Below are 27,536 nucleotides of genomic sequence, written 5' to 3'. Positions count from 1 at the left end.
TTGTCTGTACAATTTTTGGTGGTTATCTTTTGAATATCGAGAAATCAGAAATGACAAAGTAAATGAATAATTTACTTATAGCTTCACTATTTTTACATTAGGGTTTCTTAAACTTTTTTTATTTTGATGTGGATAGGGATTGTCTTACATACACAGATGCTCAAGTAAGGCAAGGTTTTATTGAATTTTCTCCAAAGTATGCTACAGAGAACAGTGTTAAATTTATTATCAATACAAAATCGTGAACCACAAACACACTATCCCAAACACACAAAACTGTAGATTTTTTATTTTCTCAGTAACTTTAGGTATCCTCAGATTTAAAGCTGGTACAAATACTTAATGCCCCTTTCTGTTCAAATAATGATACAAATAGCAATTATTCACTGCTCCATAATGAATCATTTTTATCTACATCTTCTGTCTGTTCCATTTATATAGAATAAATATTTATGTTTTCTCATTTTTCTCAGCTAAGAGATACAGATAAAATAGGTTTGAAGTATCAGCTATAATTCATTCTTGAAAAGAAAGGCCTTAAACTGATATTGTATGGGAGAGAAAACCATCTCAATCATTTCAGCAGCAAGCTTATAACCAAGATAACATCAGCATTTTCCTTCTTGAAAATGTAGCTTCTATATATTAAAGTAAGGAAGCAATATTTTATTAAAAATAGTATCAGAAGCTCAACCTATCATCACAAACCTTAAAGATCCTGTTATGATAGGGGAAAAAATAATAGTAAGATTTTGTTTTAGTCACATGCTCACTATACAAGATCATCAAAAAACTCCTAAAATTCAAAAACAGCAACAACAAAAAAGTGAAATAAAATAAAAGTGAAAAAAATAGTTCTTATGTTAATAGTTCATATTTTTCTATTTGGACATCTCAAAGCTAATTATTATCCTACATAAATATACAGTGATAAAACAGTATTAATAACTTAATGGCTAGTTGACTATCAAAAAAGTTATCAGCTTGAAAAATCTATAATTTTCTTTTCTGCTCATGCACATGATGTAGCCCTGTAATTTAGTACTCTTTACATATTTTTGTAATTAAATATTTTTCTAGGAGAGGAACAAGCTATATAACTCTTGATCTGCATTCTAAAAATTAGAAATTAAAAGGTGTTATGTTAGAAATATTTGACATCCTTTGTGAGTTCAGCAATTTCTTGATTTTGACTTGATATTGCCTTTTCCTAATGAAAAACACAGTTTTATTGAACTATGGCCTATATACTAAAATACGTCCTTAGATAATGTTTTGAAGATGATGTGCTATAGTAATTTATAAATTAAATATATAAATTTCATTTAGCATAAATGCATTCTATAAGTAACTATGTAACATCAATTTATTTTGACTACTACATTTTTCATATTGTTACATACCTGTTGTGTAAGGAATTAAGTGACCAGTTACTTTAGGAGCTGCGTTTTAAGTATATTAATTATTTTGTTCCCATTATGCAGGTAATACATGTTCATTATAGATAATTTGAAAAATTCAGAGAAATGGATAAAGAAAACAAAAGTCATACCATATTTCCAAGGGATTATCATTGTTGGCATATTGGTGTATTTCTTTCTAGAGTTTTTCTTTCCTTCATTTTACAAATATTTACTGAACCTGTTGTAAAGTGTAGGGCCCAGTAATAGTTACTAGGAGCATCCTTGAAAGGATATAACCCCTGTCCTCTTGATACTTGTAGTTTAAAAGAGAATATAGACAAATGAAATGAAAACTTTAGAAGAAGTTTTGAAAGAACTCAGTGTGTTAGTCACATCAGTCGTGTCTGACTCTTTGCAACCACGTGGACTGTAAGTCACCAGGCTCCTCTCTCCATGGAATTCTCCAGGCAGGAATACTGGAGTGGGTAGCCATCCCCTTCTCCAGGCGATCTTCCTGATCCAGGGATCAAACCTGGGTCTCCTGCTTTCTAGTATTATTTTAGCATATTTCACTGGAAATCTAGGCTTAAGACAGTATGTTTATGACATAGTTTCTAGGGCTTTACAGTCAAAATGAGTATTCCTCTAAGAAGAATTGTTACAAATGAACTTATTTACAAAACAGAAATAAACTCACAGACTTTGAGAACAAATTTATGGTTGCCAGGGGAAAAGATGGGAAGAAGGGATAGTTAGGAAGTTTGGGATCAACTTGTATACACTGCAATATTTAAAATAGATAACCAACAAGGTCCTACTGTTTAGCACTGGGAACTCTGCTCAGTGTAATGTGGCAGCCTGGATGGGAGGGAAGTTTGGGGGAGAGTGGATGGATACATGTGTATGTATGGCTGAGTTTCTTTGCTGTCCACCTGAAACTATCACAATATTGTTAATCAGCTATACTCCAACACAAAATAAATTTTTTTAAATATGAGAATTCCTATAATAGAATATTTATTTATATGTTACAGAATTGTATTTTGAAAGCAAATAATTTTTGTGTGATAGAAGACTTTGAAACTAATACCAGAGGAATATGAAATAGAAAATATCTTAACTCTTTCAAAAAGAATCTCTTCATTTCCTTTGAAATGTTTTAACACTTCCCAATTAAGATTTCCAGACCAATAACCTCAGATATGCAGATGACACCACCCTTATGGCAGAAAGTGAAGAAGAAATGATGAAAGTGAGGAAAGTGTAAAAGTTGGCTTAAAACTCAACATTCAGAAAACTAAGATCATGGCATCTGGTCTCATCATTTTGTGGCAAATAGATGGGGAAACAATAGAAACAGTGACAGACATTATTTTGGGGGGCTCCAAAATCACTGCAGTTGGTGACTGCACCCATGAAATTAAAGACGCTTGCTCCTTGGAAGAAAAGTTATGACTAACCTAGACAGCATTTTAAAAAGCAGAGACATTACTTTGCCAACAAAGGTCCGTCTAGTCAAGGCTATGGTTTTTCCAATAGTCATGTATGGATGTGAGAGTTGGACTATATATATATATATATATATAAGAAAGCTGAGCACTGAAAAATTGATGCTTTCAAACTACGGTGTTGGAGAAGACTCTTGAGAGTCCCTTGGACCGCAGGTAGATTCAACCAGTCCATCCTAAAGGAAATCAGTCCTGAATATTCATTGGAAGGATTGATGCTGAAGCTGAAACTCCAATACTTTGGCCACCTGATGTGAAGAACTGACTCATTTGAAAAGACTCTGATGCTGGAAAGATTGAAGGCAGGAGGAAAAGAGGATGGCAAAGGATGAGATGGTTGAATGGTATCAGCAACTCAATGGACATGAGTTTAAACAAGCTCAGGGAGTTGGTGATGGACAGGGAAGCCTGGCATGCTGCAGTCCATGGGGTCGCAACGGTTGGATACAACTGAGCAACTGAACTGAACTGATGACCCGCAAAGTCCCCTAATTTTCATGCTACATAAATGGCAACTCCTTCTCAATCTTCTTAGCTGAGTACTCCACCTGTGCCCAGTTTTATTTCCATGGCTTAGTCCATAGGACCCTTTTCTCTCTGTATGCCATTCCCTTGATGAGTGCATATAGTCTCTGTAAGTTGGAGACTTCCAGATATCGAATACTAGGCCTGAACTCTTCCCTCACAATCTAAATTCATGTATCCTGATGTTTGCCTGACATTCCCATTGGACAGCTAAAGATTGTCTCAAGTTTAATGTTGCTGAAATACAATTTTTGTTTCCAGATCATTCTTCACTCCCATAATAGCTTACTTGTCTCTTACTCTTTCCCAACTCACTACTACCATTTTTGTGTGCCACAAACAGCAATCAGTTCTAATTATTGTCTTTTGTTTATTCCTCAATTTCTCCCTCATAGCCTGTCCTGACTCAGAACCATGTCTGAGTCATTCCCACCACTACTACAGTGCTCCCAAGCCACCATCGTTTCTGATTTGTACTGTTGCAGTTGTCTTCTGCCTTATTTTTCTATTTTCATTCTTAGCTATAACCCTATCCTTCTTTCTCTATATAGCAACCAAAATAACCTTAAAGCTCAAAATCAAATTATGTTACTAGTATTAAATCCTTCAGTGGCTTCTCACTGTAAAGGGACTCAGCCTAACGTTGCCTCTCCTGCCACAAATACTGGTGTCCTACCTGCTGAGCTCTTCTGTACTGTTAGGCCCTCGCCCTTGTTCCCTTGCCTGTACATTCTCTTTTCGCAGGCTAGTACCTGGCTGGCATCTCAGCCTGAATATCACGTCTATAGTAACATTCCCTGACTGCATTATCTAAGGGAACCTGTGCTCACACACATTGTATTCTTTTCCTTTGTTTTTTCTACTACATCAAAACGTGAAATTATCTGCTAACAGTTTATTCTGTTTCCTGTTGAAATATAAGACCTATGAGGACAAAGACATACTGTTATTTACCACTTGTTTCTCCACCTTCTGGAAAGGAACCTGGCAGACAGTGAATAGACATTTACATATTTGCAGGTTAATAAACAAATAGAAAACACTTCTATATTACAGGTTTAAGTAATTCTTAATATTGCAGTTACTATTAGCATTGAAATACTAAAATTCTAGTTAGAAAAGGAAGCAAAACTGTTCATTTTTATTCTGGTAAAAAGGAAAAGCACTTTCTCCAACCAACTTTCTCAACTTTCAAGCCTGGTTTTTGGAAATGTATTTTAACTTCTTTAATAATAATTGCTGGCTTTGTTTTGAGCACCTACTATGTTAACACATTTTATTAGTAAATTAAATATTTTATTAGTATAATTTGCATGCATAATCATATTTCTGATCCCCAAAGTGTGTTTTTTCCAGGTTAGTTTTTAGTTTTTTTTATATTTTACATATAAGGAAGCTGAGACTGAGAGGTCATGTGCTTTTCCCAAGGTCACACCAATAGTAGGTGTCAAAGCAGGACTGGGATAGTTTTGTCTGAGGCCAGAGGTATATACATTGTCCACTGTGCTCTTGTAGATGCTTTGGATAAGAACACACAATTATTTTACAATGTAAGGTAAGATCACCTTGATTCTTAGAATACCTAGGTACACACAACCTCACCAACATTTTTTGTCTTGCTTTTAGGCATGCTATATTTTTACCAGCATTTAATTTAAAATCATACTGATTCATTATGGTCAATACTGGCTCATCATGACAAACAGTTCCAGACAGCAGCTTAGAAGACTTGAATTCTGATTCCAGCTCTACTATTTAGTAGCTGTGGGATCCTGGGGAGGTCAGTTATGTGCTCTAAGAATGGCTTCTCTATCAGTAGAATAAATAGAATGAATCAAACGATCCATCCTCTAGAATACCTTCCCTTCTGTCTCTAAAATTTTATGGCTCTTTATAGAGAAAAGTGGTCTGGAAAACCAATGAAATCTATTTAACTTAGCATCTGACTTATGTATTTAATGTGAATTGTTTATTTTAATATATTGATTTGCTCTTCTTAGAAATACACATAGCAAGCAGTATTCTTTCTTTAATCAGTCTTAAAATTTACAGAGGTAATTAGAGGAATATGGATACAGAACATAATAGTTGTCTATTTAAATTGTTGTATTCTGTTACCTACCGTTGATCTTCCTCATAAACAGAGGTGCTCATTGAATTCTGTTTATGTGTTTCAGTTGATTCTCTTGATATTTCCAGGTATAAACAAATAGAGGTGGTTTTATCGTATCTTACAATTTTATACTTCATGGCATTCTCTTCTAATTGTGTTGACCAGTATCTGCAAACAAGATTAAATAATAGTGGTATATTTGTCACCACCTTAACTTGGTTGGATTGTTTCTAGTTTGTAGTGCTAGTTTTTGAGCTGAAAACATGTATGTTATTTTAAGAAAGTATAACAAATAAATAAGTAAAATATAAGTGTTGAAAATAACCTGGAAGTTGTAGAAGTTTAATATGATGCCACTCATATAAAATGTTAAAATATGGTATGAAAGCATACCAATGAGTGATGTTTAGTTCAGCATATTGGTCACGTCTGGTAAAAAGGAAGGAAGAGGAATGTATTGGGGAGGAAATATCCAGGGGGTTTCAATAGTTATAGCTAAAAGTTATAGCTATGATTATTGCTATGTTTGCAATATTTTATAAACAAAATAATTTGACTTTCTGAAGAAACATAGAGGTGTCTGTTGACAAGGAATAGAGAAGGTAGGAGGCATAAGTTGAACTCAGTTTTACAATTCATGTGCATAAGTTTTCTGAAAAAGGATCAGCTGTTTATTCTTCTCTCTACCCTGAACATATGCACAGCATGTAGTAGGTATTCACTTAATAATTTTTGATTGAAAGAATAGAAGAAAGAAAGAGAGGAGGACATTTTTCATTAGTTTTCCCTGTTCCTTCTTTCTTCTTATTCTTTTATTGTGCGTGCATGCTAAGTCACTTTGGTCACATCCAACTCATTTATGACCCTATGGACTGTAGCCTACCATGCCCTCCTCCACGGGATCTTCCTGACCCAGATATTGAACCAGTGTCTGTTATATCTCCTGCATTGGCAGACAGGTTCTTTGCCACTAGCGCCTACACATCGTTAATTTTTTTTAAGCAAATCTTAGTTTAAATAACGATGTAGATTTATTTTGTATATTAGAAGTCCACTTTTTGTTCTGAATGTAGAAAATGTGATCAAGCTTTCCATATAACTTTACAGAAAACAACCTATTACTTCATATTTATTGAGCTGCTTGTGATGTATAAAATACATAATCAAATTAATTATGGGGTATACTACTTGTGTGCTGAGTCCTAACAATGATTCATGCTAGGCTACATTCAGAGGAGGCAAAATGGTATCACAGTTTCCAATGCCTGCTGTTGCTCAGTTATATTCTGCTTTATCATTCTTTTGAAATTAGATATATCATATATCAACAAGACACTTCAAACTGTGGTGAAATTCAGAATATACAGCTTATTTTTTAATTTTAAAAGAAAATTGGAATTAAAAGGTCACACTGTTTATGTATTTTCTGTCTATGATAAAATGCATGATAGTATCTTTAAAAGTTAACAAAAGTAAAATTGTCTTTTAAAAATGCTTTCATATTTCAATGGCGAATTAGAGATTTGTTTCCTGGGTAACTGTTGAACACCTGTATTGTGAAAATTAGCACTTTCCAAATGTTTAATGAATTTGATTGAACAATATGGTTGCCACATAATGTGGCTATGAGATCATTAACTTTTATGTTAAAAAGTTATTTTATATTTAAATTTATAATTTAATTTTCCTTAAATGTTGTATTTTGTCAGCTTTATATTCAATTTAATATTATACCAGCATTTTCTTTTGATACCCTTCAATTTGAACTCTCAACATTTCCAAAAACTTCCAAGAGTCCTTCACAGACCTACCTCTGTAAAGGCTTGTGATCCTTTTTCTTAAAAATAGAGACTATTTTTTCTTTGTGAGAAAGTAAGCCTTTGTGTTGATATCTGTCAAAGAATTGAGAAGGCCATGGACCTTGATAATAAATCTTCTTTACACAGGCTTATTTGAAGACAAAAGAGCAGCCATCCCAAGGTAATGGCAGAATTTTATGTTTCTCAGAAACTGTTTCTTGCAACATTTTCCCAGTACCCCTTTTTGTTCTCAACCATTTCTGTATCTTCATGAGATTTAGGAAATATAACACAATAAATCCTAATATTGTCAGAATGCTTGAAAAAATGAAAAGGCAAGTGGTATGTTTATCAGGATTTCTATAAATAATCTTCACGGTGCACAATGGCTAAACTGTTTTGGATTTAAAGATTGCTTTTCAGTCATTTCTGCAAGACAGATTTAAGATCTTTTTGTATGACTGAGCAATTAATGTGATCAGTATCTGTTGGACAAAAGATGAATTATTGGTATTTTGGAAATATAAGTGAGGTTTAAATTTACTGATCATGAGCAATTCTACTTGTCTGGAATACTGGAAGGAGAATTCTTTGGAGTCAGACAGCTGCTGCTGCTGCTGCTAAGTCACTTCAGTCATGTCCGACTCTGCGCAACCCCATAGACGGCAGCCCACGAGGCTCCCCCGTCCCTGGGATTCTCCAGGCAAGAACACTGGAGTGGGTTGCCATTTCCTTCTCCAAGGCATGAAAGTGAAAAGTGAAAGTGAAGTCGCTCAGTCGTGTCCGACTGTTAGCGACCCCATGGACTGCAGCCCACCAGGCTCCTCCATCCATGGGATTTTCCAGGCAAGAGTACTGGAGTGGGGTGCCATTGCCTTCTCCGGGAGTCAGACAGAGCTGAGTTTAAATCCAGGTCCTCTTATACTTTTTGGTGTGTTACCCATGGTAGTTCTTTAATGTCTTTAATTCTCAATTTTCTGGATGGGAAATGGGAATGATAATACTTACATTGCCTGGCACTTGTGAGTATTAGATACAGCATATGTGAAAACTCTGTATTTAATAAATACTGAAAAAGTCAAAACTACTATTTGTTTCCTGTGCAGTTATATAGTAGGGTAGTTATTCATACAGTAAAGAGATATTGAGACTGTGATATAATAGAAATGACACTAGCTTCTGAGGATTCTGTGGTTAGCAAGACAGAGAAAATCTGCTGTCATGGAGATTACACTGTAGTGAGGGAAGACAGATAATATATAAAATAAGCAAGTAAATGGTTATTTCATTGTGATAAGAGTTATGAAGAACAGTCTGGTTGGTGGAGGAAAGGCTGGTTCCATGTGCATGATGTCAGAGAACTCACTAAGACTGTATAACAAAAACAGAACAACTTAGGCATATAAAGTTAAAGGCAGAGAGAACAGCTAGTGCCATCTGTCCAGGGATCAAAAGGAAGACCAGCATGTTTGGAGCTAACATAACCAAGTTGGAGAACTGTTGAAGACGAAGCCAGAAAGGTGGGAGGGGCCAGATTTTATAGGATTTTATAGGCCATGGCAGGAGTTTGGATTCTAGTCTAAATACAGCACTCCTGGAGGGTTTCAAGCAAAGGTGGGATGTGATAACCTCCATGCCTTACAAAAATTGCTGCCTATTATATGGAGAATCGGTTGTACAACAGTTAAATGGAAGCAGTTGATTAGGAAGGTATTAGAGTAATCCTGGCAGGAAATATGGAATGGAAATACTGAAATTGTATTATTTGTGGTAATAGAGACGACAGGAGTTGGCTCTGGAGTATGAGAGAAAGAAAAGAATCAAAGAATGACTCCTAGAGTTTGTATTTGAGCAACTGAATAAATTACAGACCAAGAGAGGTATAAGGCTTTTGAGGGAGGTTGGCAGTGCTTGGGGAAAGGCAATCAAGTTTGGCTTTGTACCTGGTCTGTTTGAAGTGCTTATTTAAAAGTTCAGTGAAGATATCAAGTAGCAGTGGACATATGACCTTAAAACGTGGAATATATGCCAGGCTGAAGGTATAAATTGGAGAGTCAACATAAAATAGATGGCATTTGAGGCCCTTTAGAGCCATCTCCAGTTAAGAGTAACAGAGTTCTAAAAACATTGATAAAAGGAAGTTAAAAGAAATAAGATATGGGGAAAATTCAGAGAACTAAGAGAAGAAAATTAACAAACATTCCAGTGTTGTATTGGTAAGGATGCTTTAACTGCAAGTAATAGAAAATGTAACATTTTAATATTTCATGCTTTGTGTTGATATATTCAGAATTAAGACTATTAGATGGTTGTAGGGTTAATTAATCTAAGATGTTTCTTTGTCTTCTGATGTTATCTGTGTGTGGACTTTAGGTTTACCTCTCCATCTCATCCTCCAGGTCTGAATGTATTTGTCATTTTTAGGACGGGGACGAGCTTCTCTGAAACTTCTAGGCTGTTTTAGTGAAATGCTCATAGCCTTGTACTTTCATTGAACATGTCTTAATTGCTATTATAGTTAGTAATCATTGTTTTGGACAGAGATTAAAAGATTCACAAGGCTCAGAATCTGCCTTATATATCAGTTTTGGGGGATTTTTTTCTTATTAGCACCTATCACAATAATGGACACACAGTTGATAATCAGGGGAAAGTGTATGAATGGCTTTTGTAGCTCTCTGAATGATCTTTTCAAATAGGTTTTTCAAATGTCATTTTATCAAATATTTTTTCTAATGTTTTATAGTGTTGATCATGGAATATTGAGAAATACTTTATACTTATAGAATAACTAATTGGTCATAGAAAACATCAGTTAAGTAAATACATTTTCAGGTAAGCTTTGTAACTGATTTGGTATTTGCCACAAGGCCTACTTTTGGCAATCATTTACAAGGGTATCAGTACTTGGTTTTCATTATGGTAACAGTTTAAAGCAAAGAGTTTAAAACATTGAACACTTTTCTTTTAAGAGCAAAGTAGTGTTTATACAATTATTTTGAATTCAGAATGTAGAAAATGTGGCTGTTATATTTGATTCTGTCTGATATGAAGTACCACAACTAGAGAAAATTTCTATGTGGAATTTTCTAAAATGTTATTTTTTTTTTTGAAGCAAAATTAAACTTTTTTTCACTCATGAAAAATTAATGTGCCATAGGAAATGTGTTACTTGGATGTCTAATGAGCTATTAATTTCCAATAAAACTGAGAAGATTAATGGATTCACTCTAGGGAAAATAGCATTCAACTTGAAATAGAGACATTTGCAGCAACTTAATCTGTTCCCTTGGGAGTAAAGTTTTAAAAAATCACTTTTAAGCATAAGTTTATTTCTCAAAGAGGTAGTCCTTTAATGTTGACTTAATAAAAGAGTAGTCACTGTAAGTTACGTTGAGAAGCGTTTGTTTCAAAGATGCAGAATACCCATCATAGAGAATGAAGGAGGATATATTATTCTGATGCCATACCCCAACTCTAGACTATAACTCATTCTTTTAAAAAAAAAAAAACTCTCTTTATGTATTGTCATAGTTCAGTTTTTTCTCTTTACATTTTATGCCTGATAGACTTTAAATTATACTTTCTGCATTGCACTATAATTATATGACTGCCTATCTACCACATTGGGCTTCCCTGATAGCTCAGTTGGCAAAGAATCCACCTGCAGTGCAGGAGACTTGGGTTCAGTCCCCGGGTTGGGAAGATCTCTTGGAGAAGGGAAAGGCTACCCACTCCAGTATTCTGGCCTGGAGAATTCCATGAACTATATGGTTGTAAAGAGTCAGACCCAACTGGGCAACTTTCACTTTCACTTTTCTAACACTTTGGAACACTGGCTCCTCTAGGCAGAAGACATTTCATTCATCTTTTTATTTCCAGTACCTTTCCCAGTGTCTGACACACAGTCATTGTTCAATACATTTTTGCAAGACAAAGAAAGGAAGGATTTCTAGGAATAGAACTTACTTCAATACTTAATATTATCTTTAAAAGATAAAAATGTTTAATATGAGTCAAGGGATGAAGAGTCTTGTAAAATGAGAAGATTATTTTACCATTAAGAGTTGAGTTTGATTCTCATGGTTCTTATTAAACTTCATGAATCCTCAAAACACTACAATGAATTTCATGTGTGAAACATAACTCAGTATCTCTGAATGATTTTATGATTTTACTAGCAAGCAGTAAATACAGTTTACTAGTTTACAGTATGGAGTCTGTAATGAGCTGTCCATATCACAGAAATGCTGAAACTGTTACTCATAACTGATAACCTCTGTATATTATTTTGGTGAGAAACTTTACAGTATTTACAACATAAGTATACTTATTTCTAAATCATCTAACAAATATCATTTATCTGTTTGCTTATCTGTTCTTTTTGTGTTGAGACAAATTTGATTTTAAAAGCATTGCAAAAACATGTACGGTGAGTATGAAGCACCCAGCTTCTTTTGATAACTTCTTATATAATAGGACAGTTATCAAGTCTAAACATCAAATTATATAAATAACATCATTTTCATTATGGGAGTTTGTGTTACCTTTCACTTTTTGAATGTCTTCTATCTCTTCTCTAAAATAGCACTTTAAGATTGTGATATTTCCATGTATATAAATTCTACTTCTTTGACAGTGATTTGATACATAGTCTAGGTAAATAGTAACTATAGGGCTTGACTAAGCAAAAAAATTTTTTTAATTGAAGTATAATTTTTTTTTTACTTCTAAAACTTTTAACTTGGATTTTTTCAAATTTATTTATTTTAATTTGAGGCTAATTATTTTATAATATTGTAGTGGTTTTGCCATATATCAACATGAATCCACCATGGGTGTACACATGTTCCCCATCCTGAACCCCCCTCCCACCTGCCTCGCTGTACCATACCTCTGAGTCATCCCAGTGCACCAGCCCCAAGCATCCTGTATCCTGCATCGAACCTGGACTGGTGATTCATTTCTTATATGATATTATACATGTTTCAATGCCATTCTCCCAAATCTCCCCACCCTCTCCCTCTCCCACAGAGTCCAAAAGACTGTTCTATACATCTGTCTCTTTTGCTGTCTTGTATAACAGGGTTATCATTACCATCTTCCTAAATTCCATATATATGCGTTAGTATACTGTATTGGTGTTTTTCTTTCTGGCTTACTTCACTCTGTTTAATAGGCTCCAGTTTCATCCACCTCATTAGAACTGATTCAAATGTATTCTTTTTAATGGCTGAATAATACTTCATCATGTATATATACCACAGCTTTCTTATCCATTCATCTGCTGATGGACATCTAGGTTGCTTCCACGTCCTGGCTATTATAAACAGTGCTGCGATGAACACTGGGATATATGTGTCTCTTTCCATTCTGGTTTCCTTGGTGTGTATGCCCAGCAGTGGGATTGCTGGGTTATAAGGCCATTCTATTTCCAGTTTTTTAAGGAATCTCCACACTGTTCTCCATAGTGGCTGTACTAGTTTGCATTCCCACCAACAGTGTAAGAGGGTTCCCTTTTCTCCACACCCTCTCCAGCATTTATTGCTTGTAGACTTGGATCGCAGCCATTCTGACTGGTGTGAAATGGTACCTCATTGTGGTTTTGATTTGCATTTCTCTGATAATGAGTGATGTTGAGCATCTTTTCATGTGTTTGTTAGCCATCTGTATGTCTTCTTTGGAGAAATATTTATTTAGTTCTTTGGCCCATTTTTTGATTGGGTCATTTATTTTTCTGGAATTGAGCTGCAGGAGGTGCTTGTATATTTTTGAGACTAATTATTTGTCAGTTGCTTCATTTGCTATTGTTTTCTCCCATTCTGAAGGCTGTCTTTTCACCTTGCTTAGAGTTTCCTTTGTTGTGCAGAAGCTTTTAATTTTAATTAGGTCCCATTTGTTTATTTTTGCTTTTATTTCCAATATTCTGGGAGGTAGGTCGTAGAGGATCCTGCTGTGATGTATGTCGGAGAGTGTTTTGCCTATGTTCTCCTCTAGGAGTTTTATAGTTTCTGGTCTTACATTTAATCTTTAATCCGTTTTGAGTTTATTTTTGTGTATGGTGTTAGAAAATGTTCTAGTTTCATTCTTTTACAAGTGGCTGACCAGTTTTCCCAGCACCACTTGTTAAAGAGATTGTCTTTTCTCTATTTTATGTTCTTGCCTCCTTTGTCAAAGATAAGGTGTCCATAGGTGCGTGGATTTATCTCTGGGCTTTCTATTTTGTTCCATTGATCTATATTTCTGTCTTTGTGCCAGTACCATACTGTCTTGATGACTGTGGCTTTGTACTAGAGCCTAAAGTCAGGCAGTTTGATTCCTCCACTTCCTTTCTTCTTCCTCAAGATTGCTTTGGCTATTTGAGGTTTTTTGTATTTCCATACAAATTGTGAAATTATTTGTTCTAGCTCTGTGAAAAATACCGTTGGTAGCTTGATAGGGATTGCATTGAACCTATAGATTGCTTTGGGTAGTATACTCATTTTCACTATATTGATTCTTCCGATCCATAAACATGGTATATTTCTCCATCTATTAGTGTCCTCTTTGATTTCTTTCACCAGTGTTTTATAGTTTTCTATATATAGGTCTTTAGTTTCTTTAGGTAGATATATTCCTAAGTGTTTTATTCTTTTTATTGCAATGGTGAATGGAATTGTTTCCTTAATTTCTCTTTCTATTTTCTCATTATTAGTGTATAGGAATGCAAGGGATTTCTGTGTGTTGATTTTATATCCTGCAACTTTACTATATTCATTGATTAGCTCTAGTAATTTTCTGATGGCATCTTTAGGGTTTTCTATGTAGAGGATTTGGGGTCGCAAAGAGTCAGACACGACTGAGTGACTGATCTGATCTGATCTGATCTGATGTAGAGGATCATGTCATATGCAAACAGTGAGAGTTTTACTTCTTCTTTTCCAATTTGGATTCCTTTTATTTCTTTTTCTGCTCTGATTGCTGTGGCCAAAACTTCCAAAACTATGTTGAATAGTAGTAGTGAAAGTGGGCACCCTTGTCTTGTTCCTGACTTTAGGGGAAATGCTTTCAATTTTTCACCATTGAGAATAATGTTTGCTGTGGGTTTGTCATATATAGCTTTTATTATGTTGAGGTATGTTCCTTCTGTTCCTGCTTTCTGGAGAGTTTTTTTTATCATAAATGGATGTTGAATTTTGTCAAAGGCTTTCTCTGCATCTATTGAGATAATCAAATGTCTTTTATTTTTCAATTTGTTAATGTGGTGTATTACATTGATTGATTTGCGGATATTGAAGAGTCCCTTGCATCCCTGGGATAAAGCCCACTTCGTCATGGTGTGTGATCTTTTTAATGTGTTGTTGGATTCTGATTGCTAGAATTTTGTTAAGGATTTTTGCATCTATGTTCTTCAGTGATATTGGCCTGTAGTTTTCTTTTTTTGTGGCATCTTTGTCATGTTTTGGTATTAGGGTGATGGTGGCCTCCTAGAATGAGTTTGGAAGTTTACCTTCCTCTGCAATTTTCTGGAAGAGTTTGAGCAGGATAGGTGTTAGCTCTTCTCTAAATTTTTGGTAGAATTCAGCTGTGAAGCCATCTGGACCTGGGCTTATAATTCTTTAATTTAATATTAATTTATAATATTGTGCTAGGTTCACATGTACAGCAGAGCAATTTGGTTATACACATATTTATACACAATAAATTTTTTATGCCTTTCTATTATAGGCTATTAAAAGATATTGAATATAGTTCCCTGTGCTGTAGAGTAAATCCTTTTTGTTTATCTATTTTACAAATGGTAGTGTGTATCTGTTAATGCCATACTCCTAACTTATCTTCCCCCTACCCCTTTCCCTTTTGGTAACCGTAAGTTTTCTATGTCTGTGAGTCTATTTCTATATTGTAAATAAGTTCATTTGTATCGTTTTTTTTTAGATTCCACAAGTTTTATCATATGGTATTCATCTTTCTCTTTCTGCCTTATTTTGCTTAGTATGATATTCTGTGGGTTCACCCATGTTGCTGCAAATGGCATTATTTCATTCTTTTTGTGGATGAGTAATATTCCATTGTATAAATGTACCACTTCTTTATCCATTCATCTGTTGATGGACACTAATGTTGTTTCCATGGCTACTGTAAATAGTGCTGCTATGAGCATTAGGGTGCATGTGTCTTTTCAAATTTGAGTTTTGTCTTTTCTGGATATATGAGCAGAAGTGGGATTGCTAGATCATAGGGTAACTATTTTTAGGTTTTTAAGGAACACATACTATTTTCCATAGTGGCTGTACCAATTTACATTCCCACCAGCAGTGTAGGAGCGTTTCCTTTTCACCAAACCCTCTTCAGCATTTAGTATTTGTAAACTTTTTCATGATAACTATTCTGAACTGTGTGAGATGATACTTCAATATAGTTTTGATTGGCATTTCTCTAATAATTGGCAGTGTTGAAAATCTTTTCATGTACTTGTTGGTCATCTGTATGTCTTTGGAGAAATATCTATTTAGGTCTTCTGCCCATTTTTTGATTGGGTTGTTTTTTTGTTACTGAGTTGTATGTTGTTGTTATTTAGTCGCTAAGTTGTATCTGACTTCCTGCAACCCTGTGGACTGTAAACCGCCAGACTTCTCTGTCCATGGAATTTGGCAAGCAAGAATACTGGAATGGGTTGCCATTTCCTTCTCCAAGGGTCTTCCTGATCCAGGGATCAAACCTGCATCTACTGCATTGGCAGGCCAATTCTTTACCACTGAGCCACCAGGAAGCCCTGAGTTGTATGAGTTGTTTGTATATTTTGGAAATCAAGCCCTTGTCAGTCACATCATTTGGAAATATTTTCTCCCAGTCCGTAGGTTGTTTTTTCATTTTGTTTATGGTTTCCTTGTGGCTCCAGTGGTAAAGAATCTGCCTGCAGTGCAGGACACCTCATTTCAATCCGTGGCCAGGAAGATCCCCTGGAGAAGCGAATGGCTACCCATTCCCTTCTGGAGAATTCCATGGACAGAGAGGAGCCTGATGGGCTATATATAGTCCATGGGGTTGCAAAGAGCTGGAAACAACTGAGCAACTAACTCTTCTCTTTTCTTGCTGTGGAAAAGCTTATAAGTTTGATTAGGGCCCATTTGTTTATCTTTGCTTTTATTGCTTTTTGCCCTGGGAGATTGACTTAAGAAAACATTGGTACAATTTATGTCAGAGAATATTTTGCCTGTGTTCTCTTCTAGAAGTTTTATGGTTCATGTCTTAATAAGTCTTTAAGTCACTTTGAGTTTAATTTTGTAAATGGTGTGAATGACTGTTCTAACTTTATTAACATGTGGCTGTCCAGCTTTCCAAACACCACTTGCTGAAGAAAATGTCTTTCTCCATTATATATGTCACCTTTGTTGAAGAAGACTAATTGACCAACGGCATACGGGCTTATTTCTGTGTTCTCTTTTCTGTTCCATTGATCTCTGTCTGCTTTTGTGCCAACACCATGCTGTTTTAATTACTGTAGCTCTATAGTGTTGTCTGAAGTCTGGAAATGTTATACCTCCAGCTTTGTTCTTTTTTCTCAGGATTGCTTAGAACGACTTTTGCTGTGCCCCATAGATTTTGTATGGTTGTGTTTTATTGTCATCTATCTCAAGATATTTTTTATTTCCTCTTTGATTTCATCATTGACTCACTGATTTTTTAGTAACATTTTGTTTAGTCTCCATGTAATCATTTTTCCCCCTTGTTTCTCTTTCTGTTATTGATTTCTAGTTTCATGTCGTAGTTACAAAAGATATTTGAAATAATTTCCATCCTCCTAATTTATGGAGGTTTGTTTTGTGTCCTAGTATGTAAAGGATATATTTATCCTAGAGAATGTTCCATATGCACTTGAAAAGAATATATATTCTGGTCTTTTTAGATGTATTATCCTAGAGATCTCAATTAAGTCTGTTCTAGTGTGTCATTTAGGATCTCCATTGCCTTATTGAATTCCCATTAGTTTGTCCCTTTATGTCTGTTATTATGTATGTATTTAAACACTTCTATAATGGGTGCTTATACACCTCTTCTTGAATTGATCTTTCTATCATTATGTAGTCTCCTTTATCTTTCTTTATGGCCTTTCTTTTAAAGTCTGTTTTGTCTGATATGAATATTGCTACTTTTGCTTTGTCATTTCCGTTTGCATGAAACACCTTTTTCTATCCCCTTGCTTTCAATGTATACATTTTCTTCCCTAAAGAGAATCTCCTGTAGGCAGTATATTGTGGGTTTTTGTTTTATTATCTCGTCTGCCACTCTGTGTCTTGATTGGAGAATTTAGTCCATTTACCTTTAAATTATTTATTGATAATTATTTATTGCCATTTTAAATCTTGTTTTCCAGTTGATTCCTTTGTATTCCTTCTTTATCCCTGTCTTCTTTTTGTTTTTCTCTTGTGGTTTGATAGTTTTCTTTTCTATTATGCTATAGTTCCTTTCTTTTTGATTTTTGTGAAGTTCCTGCATGTTTTTGATTTGTGATTATCCTGGTTTTCAAGTATATTAACCCATAGCTTACCTACTTGCTTTCAACTGGTAGTCATATAAACTCAAATATTCTAAAAGATCTACATTTTTCTTACTTCCCTCCCTACATTTTATGATGTCCTATTTTACATCTTAATTTTTATCCTTTTGCTGCTCATTGTAGTTATAATTACTTTCACAGAATTTTTTCATTGTTTTTTATTGTTAATATTTGCACTGACTTATTTAAGTAATCTTCAGTCCTTTTATTTATTTGCCTTTAATGTAGATACTTCCTTCTTTTCCATTTAGTGAAGACCTTTAGATATTTCTTTTAGGATTGGTTTAGTATTCATAGAGCTAACTAACCTCTAAGTTCAGTTCAGTTCAGCCGCTCAGTCGTGTCCAACTCTTTGCGACCCCATGAATTGCAGCACGCCAGGCCTCCCTGTCCATCACCAGCTCCCAGAGTTCACCCAGACTCATGTCCATCGAGTCAGTGATGCCATCCAGCCATCTCATCCTCTGTCATCTCCTTCTCCTGCTGCCTCCAATCCCTCCCAGCATCAGAGTCTTTTCCAATGAGTCAACTCTTCTCATGAGGTGGCCAAAGTAGTGGAGTTTCAGCTTTAGCATCAGTCCTTCCCATGAACACCCAGGACTGATCTCCTTTAGAATGGACTGGTTGGATCTCTCCAAGGGACTCTCAAGAGTCTTCTCCAACACCACAGTTCAAAAGCATCAATTCTTCAGCGCTCAGCTTTCTTCACAGTCCAACTGTCACATCCATGCATGACCACTGGAAAAACCATAGCCTTGACTAACCTCTAGGGTAGCTCAAATGGTAAAGAATCTGCCTGCAATATGGGAGGTGGTGGTGGTTGGTGGTTTAGTTGCTAAGACATGTCTGACTCTTGCGACTCCATAGACTATAGCCTGCCAGGCTTCTCTGTCTGGGATTTTCCAGGCAAGAATACTGGAGTGGATTGCCATTTCCTTCTCCAGGGGATCTTCCCAACCCAGGAATTGAAGCCAGGTTTCCTGCATTGCAGGCAAATTCTTTACCAACTGAGCTGTGAGGGAACCCATGTTCAATCCTTGGGTTGAGAGGATCCCCTGGAAAAGGGCATAGCAACCCACTCCAGTATTCTTGCTTGGAGAATTCCATGGACAGAGGAGCCTGGCAGGCTCCAGTCCACGGAGTCACAAAGAGTCAGACATGACTGAGCATCTAATACAACAATAATAAGTAAATTTAAAAAAAAAGAATTTCTCAGATAAGCGAAAACTAAAAGAATATATTTTTATATATTTGTTAGAGCAGGTCAGGGTTTCCCTGGTGGCTCAGACAGTAAATAATCCATCAGGAAGTGCAGGAGACCTGGGTTCAATCCATGGGTTGGGAAGATCCCCTGGAGGAGGATATGGTGAACCACTTCAGTATTCTTGCCTGGAGAATCCCAATGGACACAATCCTGGTGGGCTACAGTCCATGGGGTCACAAAGAGTCAGACACAACTGAGTGACTCTCTCTCTCTCACACATACACATCAGGTGAGCTCCATATCCCTCTACTCTGCCATCTTGATCTCCTCCACCAAAATCCTTTTAATATTATATATGTAAAATGCCTGCATTAAACTTCTCATCATATTGTAAAGGATAAACAAAATGCTGTCACATATTACTGAAGAAGTCACTTCTTCCACAATGGCCAATTCCAATATCAATGGTTATTGCTTATATTAATAAATATAAATATGCTACATATAAGTTTTTTCCAGCTTGTATAAGGAACTCATTTATTGCTGAATAATTTCCAGTCATAAAACAGTGCATGTGTGACTGGAAAGTTTAATGAGTCAGTCACTGATTTTTATACAACCTAGAAATTTCTTAGCTGTGGAACTATTATTTTACTGATGAGCTTTTTTACCTCAAACATTTTTAGACATTATTTTTGCCTCATTTTTGCTTGATGAAATTTAATCTTGTATGTGTATGTTTAGGACAGAAAAAAATCAAACAACATAAATTTAGAAATCTCTCTTCTTGAATACCTGTGGGAAAAGTAAAAATTCATATTTATTATCTTTAAATATTAGCACATTTAGGATTTTTGTAATGTTACATTTAGTGAATAATAGATAATTTATGCAAAAAATACTTTCTGAAGAGCCTCTTAAAATGTTATATCTTAATATAACATAATCTTTTAATTCATACACATTGGATTTGTGCTGTTCTCATTTGAAAATATATTGCCCCATTATAGAATTTGATTTCTGGTGTACACTTTTATTTCCTAGATATTAGAAGCCTACCAGAGAAGGAAAATTTATTATCTTTAAGATTATAAGTTCTGCAGGGGTTATCAGACATATGCCTTATACAAGAACTCATCTGTCAGAGAAGAAAAGAATATGATTAAAATTTCTAGGCCCAGCAGGTTAGCAACCTGCTAAATACCTAAAAATTCAAAGTTGTGCTTTTTTTTTTTAATGTTTATGGGAAGATATAAGCTTATAGAATTAGGTTTATACTCATTAAGTGTCTGCCCTAACTCACACTTACCATCCATCATTCATTTTTGTTTTTTTAATTCGATTTTGCCAGACTCTTATCTTGCACTTACTGTTTTCCATCTCCTTTTAATATGCCCTCCCCAAATGGCTGACCCGTCCTTAGGGCCTTTCTTCCCAGGTCACAGGAATTCTCTCGATCTCAAATCATACATGGGAAATCCAAAGCCTTATTTTTAACTATCCCATTTCCATGCCATCAAAAAACACCACAAGGAAGTTAAAGGTAACAAGAGAAACTAAAGATTTAGAAGGACAAACCTACTCAACTAAAGATTTAAAAGGGCAAACTTAACTAGATCTCCACAATCACAGATGGAGAGATATGATGGTTAATAAATGAAATAAATGAGATATAAAATTCATATATACTCACACATGAAATTAGAAATTTATTACCATCCCTTTGGGGCTTCCCAGGTGGCACAGGGTTAAAGAATTCACCTGCCCATGCAGGAGACACAGGTTCGATCCCTGGGTCAGGAAGGTCCCCTGGAGTAGCAAATGGCAAACCTCTCCAGTATTCTTACCTGGAAAATTCCATGGACAGAGCCTGGAGAGCTACAGTCCATGGGGTCGCAAAGAGTCGGACATGACTGAGCACTCATTGTCCTTTTATGTATGTATTATACTTGCTATTAACATAAAGCCCATGAGTTTGTAACATTAGGTAATATTACCATATTAGATAATATTACAATATTAAACAATATTTAACTATCTTTTGTTGAATCACTAAGTAGAGAAAAAGGTAGAAATTTATAAAATAGCTCCATCTTATTTAGCAACATTTATGTTTGAACTAGGTTCACTGAGAACTTCCCAGGTTACTGTAATTTTACAGTGTAGCCATAGACTTTCTAATTAAATATGCAACTTCTGTCATAAGAAAAAAACCTCTTTTGCTTTTTACTGTAAATTTAATTAAGCATTTCTTGTAAGTTCATTTCAGTATCTTTATCACGGCCCACTAAAGTTAGGATTCAGTTGTAAAATGGTAGACTAATTGCCTTTTGTATTAAATGAAATAAGAATCTCAAATATGCAATGTCAGGAAATTTAATTGTGGTCTTCAATTGCTTATTCAATGCATTGGAAAACTGAATGCCAGAAGAACAGAAAAAAGGGCCAAAGGTTATTAAATGTAGCACATCACACACATTTTGCACTTTACTTAATGATCCAAGTGTTTATTGCCATGAAGTAAATGCACCATTTAAAGAATTATGGTGGAATTGTAAAACGTTAAAAACTCTAATTAATTTTAGTCTGAAGCATGCAGCATGCTCGTTTTTGCCTAAAACATTTTCATTATCATCAGAATTTTTTCAGTTATTAAGATAAATTTTTCCCATTGTGCAGCACTAGCATATTTTCAGTATTAAAAGCATAATTTTAAATGCTGTTGAGAGTTACATCTGGTATGTTTTAAATAAGTAAAAGAGTAATTTTTGACCACAGATTAGAGTATATTATATATTGCTTTTCTATACTTACTCTACAATTAACAGCTTAAGTGTGTCTTCATATTTTTTACTGGAAGTTTTGGAAGGATCATAGTTAAAGCATACAGATAATTTCAACTATTAATTTGAATCTGATTATAGAAACTCTTCTGATTAAAGGAATATTTAAAATCTAAAGAAAATATCAAAAGATAATAGAAATATTTTAGTGCTTAGTTGTACTTTCTCACTTTATTTTACAGTTCCCACCATATGTCTTTGTCTGCTGCTATAAAATGAAAACAGCTGACATCATTCTCTTTGAAAACAATCTCCCATTATGCTTTCTTATTTCTGGAAATAAAGCTTATATTTTCTGACTGTGAGTAGAAATGTAAGAAAAATGCCTGGAAGCACAGACAAGAAAATAAAAAATTAATAGCATCATCATAATAAACAGTTGAGGTACTTAAGAAAGGAATTTTAAGTGCAAAAATGGAAAGCATAAACAATTTATTTTAGCTGTATATTTTCAATGTAGAGGCTAAAGTAACCTTGAATTTTCTTTTACATAAAATCTTTGTGCATAAATCACCCTTACTTTGAATTTAGAAAACTTTCATCAAGTATTCATTTCTATTTTGTTTTTTAAATCTTTTTTTTATTTTAAATAATTTTAGACTTACCAAAACTTAGGAGTTTCCCTGGTGGCTCAGAGGGTAAAGCGTCTGCCCACAATGCGGGAGACCTGGGTTCGATCCCTGGGTTGGGAAGATCCCCTGGAGAAGAAAATGGCAACCCACTCCAGTATTTTTGCCTGGAGAATCCCATGGACGGAGGAGCCTGGTAGGCTACAGTCCACGGTGTTGCAAAGAGTCAGACATGTCTGAGTGACTTAACTTTCACTTTCAAAAGTTGCAGAAATAGCACACATAATTCCCATTTGCCCTTTATCCAGCTTCCTACAGTGTTATTATCTTCTACTGTTTAATTCTTTTATAGAGTGTTTATCTGATGTTTTTTGTATTAGACTGAGGTTCATGCATTGCTGGGAAGGATACCACAAATCAGAATTAACATGCCCTTTGTAAAGCATCTTACCAAAGGGTTGATGTTAATATGTGTTACTGGTAATGTTAACCCTAATTATTTGGTTAAGGTAATGTTTGACAGATTTCTCTACTCTAAAGGTACTCATAAAGTCATTTTTAAAGATGAAATAATGGGGAAAATTTGTCCCTTTGAATAATCCAACCTTTAAAAGAAATCATTTAAAACTTGACAGTCTGTAGCATAAATACAGAGTCATCTTTATTCATAGACTGTAATTTTGAATCTAGGTACTACCTGAGCATTAAGAAGTCCAGTTGCTAAAATAATTGCTCTTTGTTTGGAGTTGGTTACCTCAAGAGAAAGGAAAAGCGGGATGGATAGGTTTTATTGACATTAATTCTTTCAACTATTATGAGAAAAAGTCAAATTTGTAAATAAAGGGAAATAGAAGGCTACTACCTCTTCCAAATTGATGCTGCAAGCTGAGTAGTATTTAAACAGACTCTTTTGGGTTTTATGGGATCTAGCTTAGATGAAAAATGGCACCGTTTTTACTTATTTTCTGTTTGAATGACTCTCTTAGTCTCATGTTGCCACCTGGAGCATGAGTCCATAATTACACGGTCCCTGTATGCCTAGAAATTAACATTCTCCTCACTCCAACAGTTCTGTCAGTGTACAAAGAGCAGGGAGGTCAAGGAATCACGTGTAATGATTTGGCATTACGAGTGTTACTGTTACGTGTGTGTATTCCTGAAATTCCGCATGTAACAGCAGATCTGCAAGGTTGCTGTAATCACATGTTTTCTGGAGTATAAATTAACAGGCTTAAACATTAAGAGGTAAACCTGTCTACTTCCCAGTAGCCCCAAAGGGTACATTTTCTTGTTGGCTGCTTCAGAATACTTCATGAAACAAATGTCAAACTTGTCAGGGCTGTCACTAAGAAAATGATCCTTGTAGCAAGGGTCTTCTTTCACTGGGAAACAAACAGATGTCTTATCTTAGAAAAGAGTGACAAAACCTGCCATCTATCAGGAGAAATTTTTGTCAGCCTTTATTAATCCGGTAGCGAAGAAATACTTCGGTAAAAGAGCTTCCTTTCTTTGTAGTTTCATTCATTACGCAGTCATTTGTGAATGATATTTGATTTGCTGCCTGAACTATTTTAATGATTTTATTAATTTTGAACTGTTGATAAAGTTCTTATAAAAATTGACAATGTAACATTAGCAATACAAGTTAGCACTTCTGGAAAAAAAAAAGACAACTTCTAAAATCATTTCTGGAGTTTTATTATATCTAATTCTGATGTTTTGTTTATAGTGATTAAAATCTATTGCTGTTAGTTTTATTATTTTGGTGATACTATACCACAGCAATTATGTTGTGTGGGACTCTTATCAGTGGGACTAAATGCCTTCTCTACACTTCCATAATCCTTTATGGAATCTATATCCAGATTACAGCTATTTTTATCCAAAGGTAGAAGAGATTGTATCTTGCTAACTTACATAAATAGTTTAAAGGCATAGAAAGGCAAGATATTTTAAGACAGACTCTCATCATAAGAAACTTTTGTACCTATGCTGAACAGGAGGTACTATTAGACATGCATTTATTAGCTATACTTTATTCCTAAGAAAAATTCAACAAAAAGACTGACATTATATAGTGAAAGTGACGTCACTCAGTCGTGTCGGACTCTTTGCGACCCCATGGACTGTAGCCTACCACGTTCCTCCATCCATGAGATTTTCCAGGCAAGAGTACTGGAGTGGGTTGCCATTTATGGAAGTAAATATTATAGATAATTCCGAGTTCTCAGGGGAAAACTAGGTAACCACCTTGTTAAACCAGTAAGTCATATTGCTGTGAGGACTTACTAGACCGTTCACATGATAAAAGCTCCATTTTTTTTTTTCAAAACTTAAAGACTATGAATTTGGTAAAAGCAATTTTGTCTAATGTTGCTTCTAACGTTTTTGCTCATTCCTGTTTTCAGTACTGTTTTAGTAAACTCAGAAGTGTAACCACTAGATAAGGAAGGATATTTTGCTTTTCCAAAGCACACACCTCTTATTCATTCTTTATCCCAGTATTTAAAATAGTTCAGGAAACGTTTATGGAACTTCACCTAGATACTAAATATGCCCTGTTAGATGGTAGGAATATAAGATAAAGATAAAACCTTGCCTTGTGCAACATATAGACACATTCAGTCCTACCTAATAAAATCTTGCCACCTTTACCTGCTGATGTAACACTTTCTGTCAGTGTTCCACCTGAAGAAGACAGTGGAAAATATGGAATAGGATTTGGTTTTTATTAGGTTGTAATTAAAATGTAATCTCTGTTTGAGTTAAAGTGTTAAAGTGGAAACTGCGTGCGTGTGTGCTAAGTTGCTTCAATCGTGTTTGGACTTTGTGACCCTATGGACTGTAGCCTGCCAGGCTCTTCAATCGATGGGATTCTCCAGGCAAGAATACTGGAGTGGGTTACCATGCCCTCCTCCAGGGGATCTTCCCAACCAGGGATCAAATCTGCAGTTCCTGCAGCTCCTGCATTGCAGGCAGATTCTTTACTACTGGGAAGCCAGCCACCAGGGAAACCCAAAAACTACCTGTTCATTAACAGATTTTCAATAGTCAATTCAACATTCTATCTCTATTCAGTAGAGAAAATTTGAAAAAACAAAAAAAAACACTCAGTGGTTGTTATACGTAGAAAAATACATTAAAATTACATCACCTAAATTGATATTCAGAACCCCATCCTCTGTATCCAACATATCTATAATTATTCAGTCTGACTGATAATATTGATAACTTTTCTACTTTTCTGGTATTGACAAAGGCTAAATGACAGTTGCTATTGAAGTTTAGAGACAGTGTCTATAAAGGAAGCTTTCTCCACCTTAATATTTATGGGCAAGGATGTGGTCTTTCATGGAAAACATAGATATATATACACACATCTTGATTTGCATTTACTTAATAAAGTCAGTTTAGTAACCAAAGCTCAGTAATTATTTAATTTAATTGAATTTGGTTTTATGAGAAGATAAAGAGATACAGGGTTATATGTTTGGTGATACTGATATAATTACTGTTGTCCACAGATGCTTAAGAAATTAAGATACTCATACTTTAACTTGTGAAGAGTTAGACAATGCGTTTTACTTCAGTTAATAAGAACAAAAGGCCTTTCAGGAATACTAGGAAAGCAAGACTGCTTTGTACTTGGGTGTTATTGAAAGAACATAGATGATGAGATGGATTATAAAATGTAAGGTGACATATTTTTCCAGATTCTCATTCATTTATACTTTGGAGGTCACCATTTAATATTGAACATAAGATGTATTTCATTCCTATGGAAGCAGACATTATGATGTCACTTTATTTATTCACCATGTTCCACAGGACCCTGCTATGAATTATGAAGCCACCACTCAGAATCGAAACTGTAGAAGATGTAAGCATTCTATTGCCTGACATGCCCATTTTAGAGTTTCCTATTTTAGAGCTGACTGATTTTCAGATAACATATGGTGGTCCAAGTAATTGGGAAATTGGCAGACCTGTCAAGAAAGTCTGCTGGATGAGACAAAAATGCCAATGTACATAAAGTGTCTCAGAAGTTACATTTACTATTTTTTTTTATCAAATAGTGAAGTAAAAATATCTGATTGACCCCTAAAAAGGATATTTTTTTAGTGGCAAGTGTTTTCAAAAGTAATTTTTAGGTCATTGATAAAATAAGTTGCTTTTAAAAATACATAGAAAAATTTAGCCAACATGTAGTATAAAACAGCATGCACTGTAAATATTTAAATGTTACATAATTGTGCCATTTTGTTTATAGCCTTTTCCCTAGTATTACTGGAATCATGATAGTTAATTCTTCAGAGAAGTAAAGTTAAAGTGTATGAAGTATAAGTGATTAAATGCTCTAAGGTTTGTATTTTAATGTTTTCCCAAATTTATTTCACAGGAAGATGAAAATGAAGCTGAAAGAAAAAATATATCTCAGGAGCTCAGCGTGGAACAGAAAAATTCAAAGAAATAAAGGATTTTCTGTAGTGTTTTGAGAAGTTTGCAACTTATGTAGTAGCAGATGAAATTTCTAATTGTAAAATGTTAAACTGTAAAATCTAATTTGCAAAATGTTCTCAATAAAGTCATTGAAAATGAAATGGGACTTTGCATTTGGAATTTGTATGCTTTTTTAGAGCAATTTAAACATTTGTATAAAAGACCTTTAAAATATATTTTTTTAATTCTCTACTGAATTTGAGAATAGAGACAGAATTTCCTCTTATCTGTAATCCAAGTGTTATCACATGTGAATGACCTAAAAAAAACAAACTCTGAAAGTTTTTTTTTTTTTTTTTTTGCTTGCAAGTCTGTGTTGTCTTCTTCAGGAACCTTAATAGAATTCCAATTATTAATATAAAGAAATCCAACATAGTTCAAAAATGAACAGGAAATGTTTGCATTTGAAAACCAGCAAGTGCCACAGGATGAAATATCATTTTCTGATTTCATCAACTTATACATCACATAATACTCTGGGATTGCAGGTAAAGGCTGAAAAGAAATAGTAACTTAACATTCTCTGTGACAG

General features: G+C 34.8%; 1 protein-coding gene across 4 annotated transcripts in view; it reads left to right on the top strand.

Moving 5' to 3' along the window:
* PHF14 (PHD finger protein 14) overlaps positions 1–27,103 on the top strand; it is a 201,063-nt gene extending 173,960 nt beyond the window's left edge. The window contains exons 18-20 of one of the 4 annotated variants that reach the window (XM_010845425.1): positions 7,496–7,529; positions 26,333–26,384; positions 26,904–27,103. In XM_010845425.1, the coding sequence (XP_010843727.1) occupies positions 7,496–7,529; positions 26,333–26,352 (54 nt within the window). In that variant the 3' untranslated portion in view covers positions 26,353–26,384; positions 26,904–27,103. Of the gene's footprint in view, positions 1–5,062; positions 6,281–7,495; positions 7,969–26,332; positions 26,385–26,903 lie in introns of those variants that run through there. The other 3 variants (XM_010845426.1, XM_010845424.1, XM_010845428.1) reach the window with 3 other exon arrangements.
* The last annotated feature ends 433 nt before the right edge of the window (positions 27,104–27,536 follow it).

Source organism: Bison bison, unplaced genomic scaffold, assembly GCF_000754665.1.
Source record: "Bison bison bison isolate TAMUID 2011002044 unplaced genomic scaffold, Bison_UMD1.0 scf7180017864216, whole genome shotgun sequence".
Lineage (NCBI taxonomy): Eukaryota > Metazoa > Chordata > Mammalia > Artiodactyla > Bovidae > Bison > Bison bison.
The sequence above is the reverse complement of the archived record's forward strand: the minus strand, read 5'-3'. Positions and strand labels throughout refer to the sequence as shown.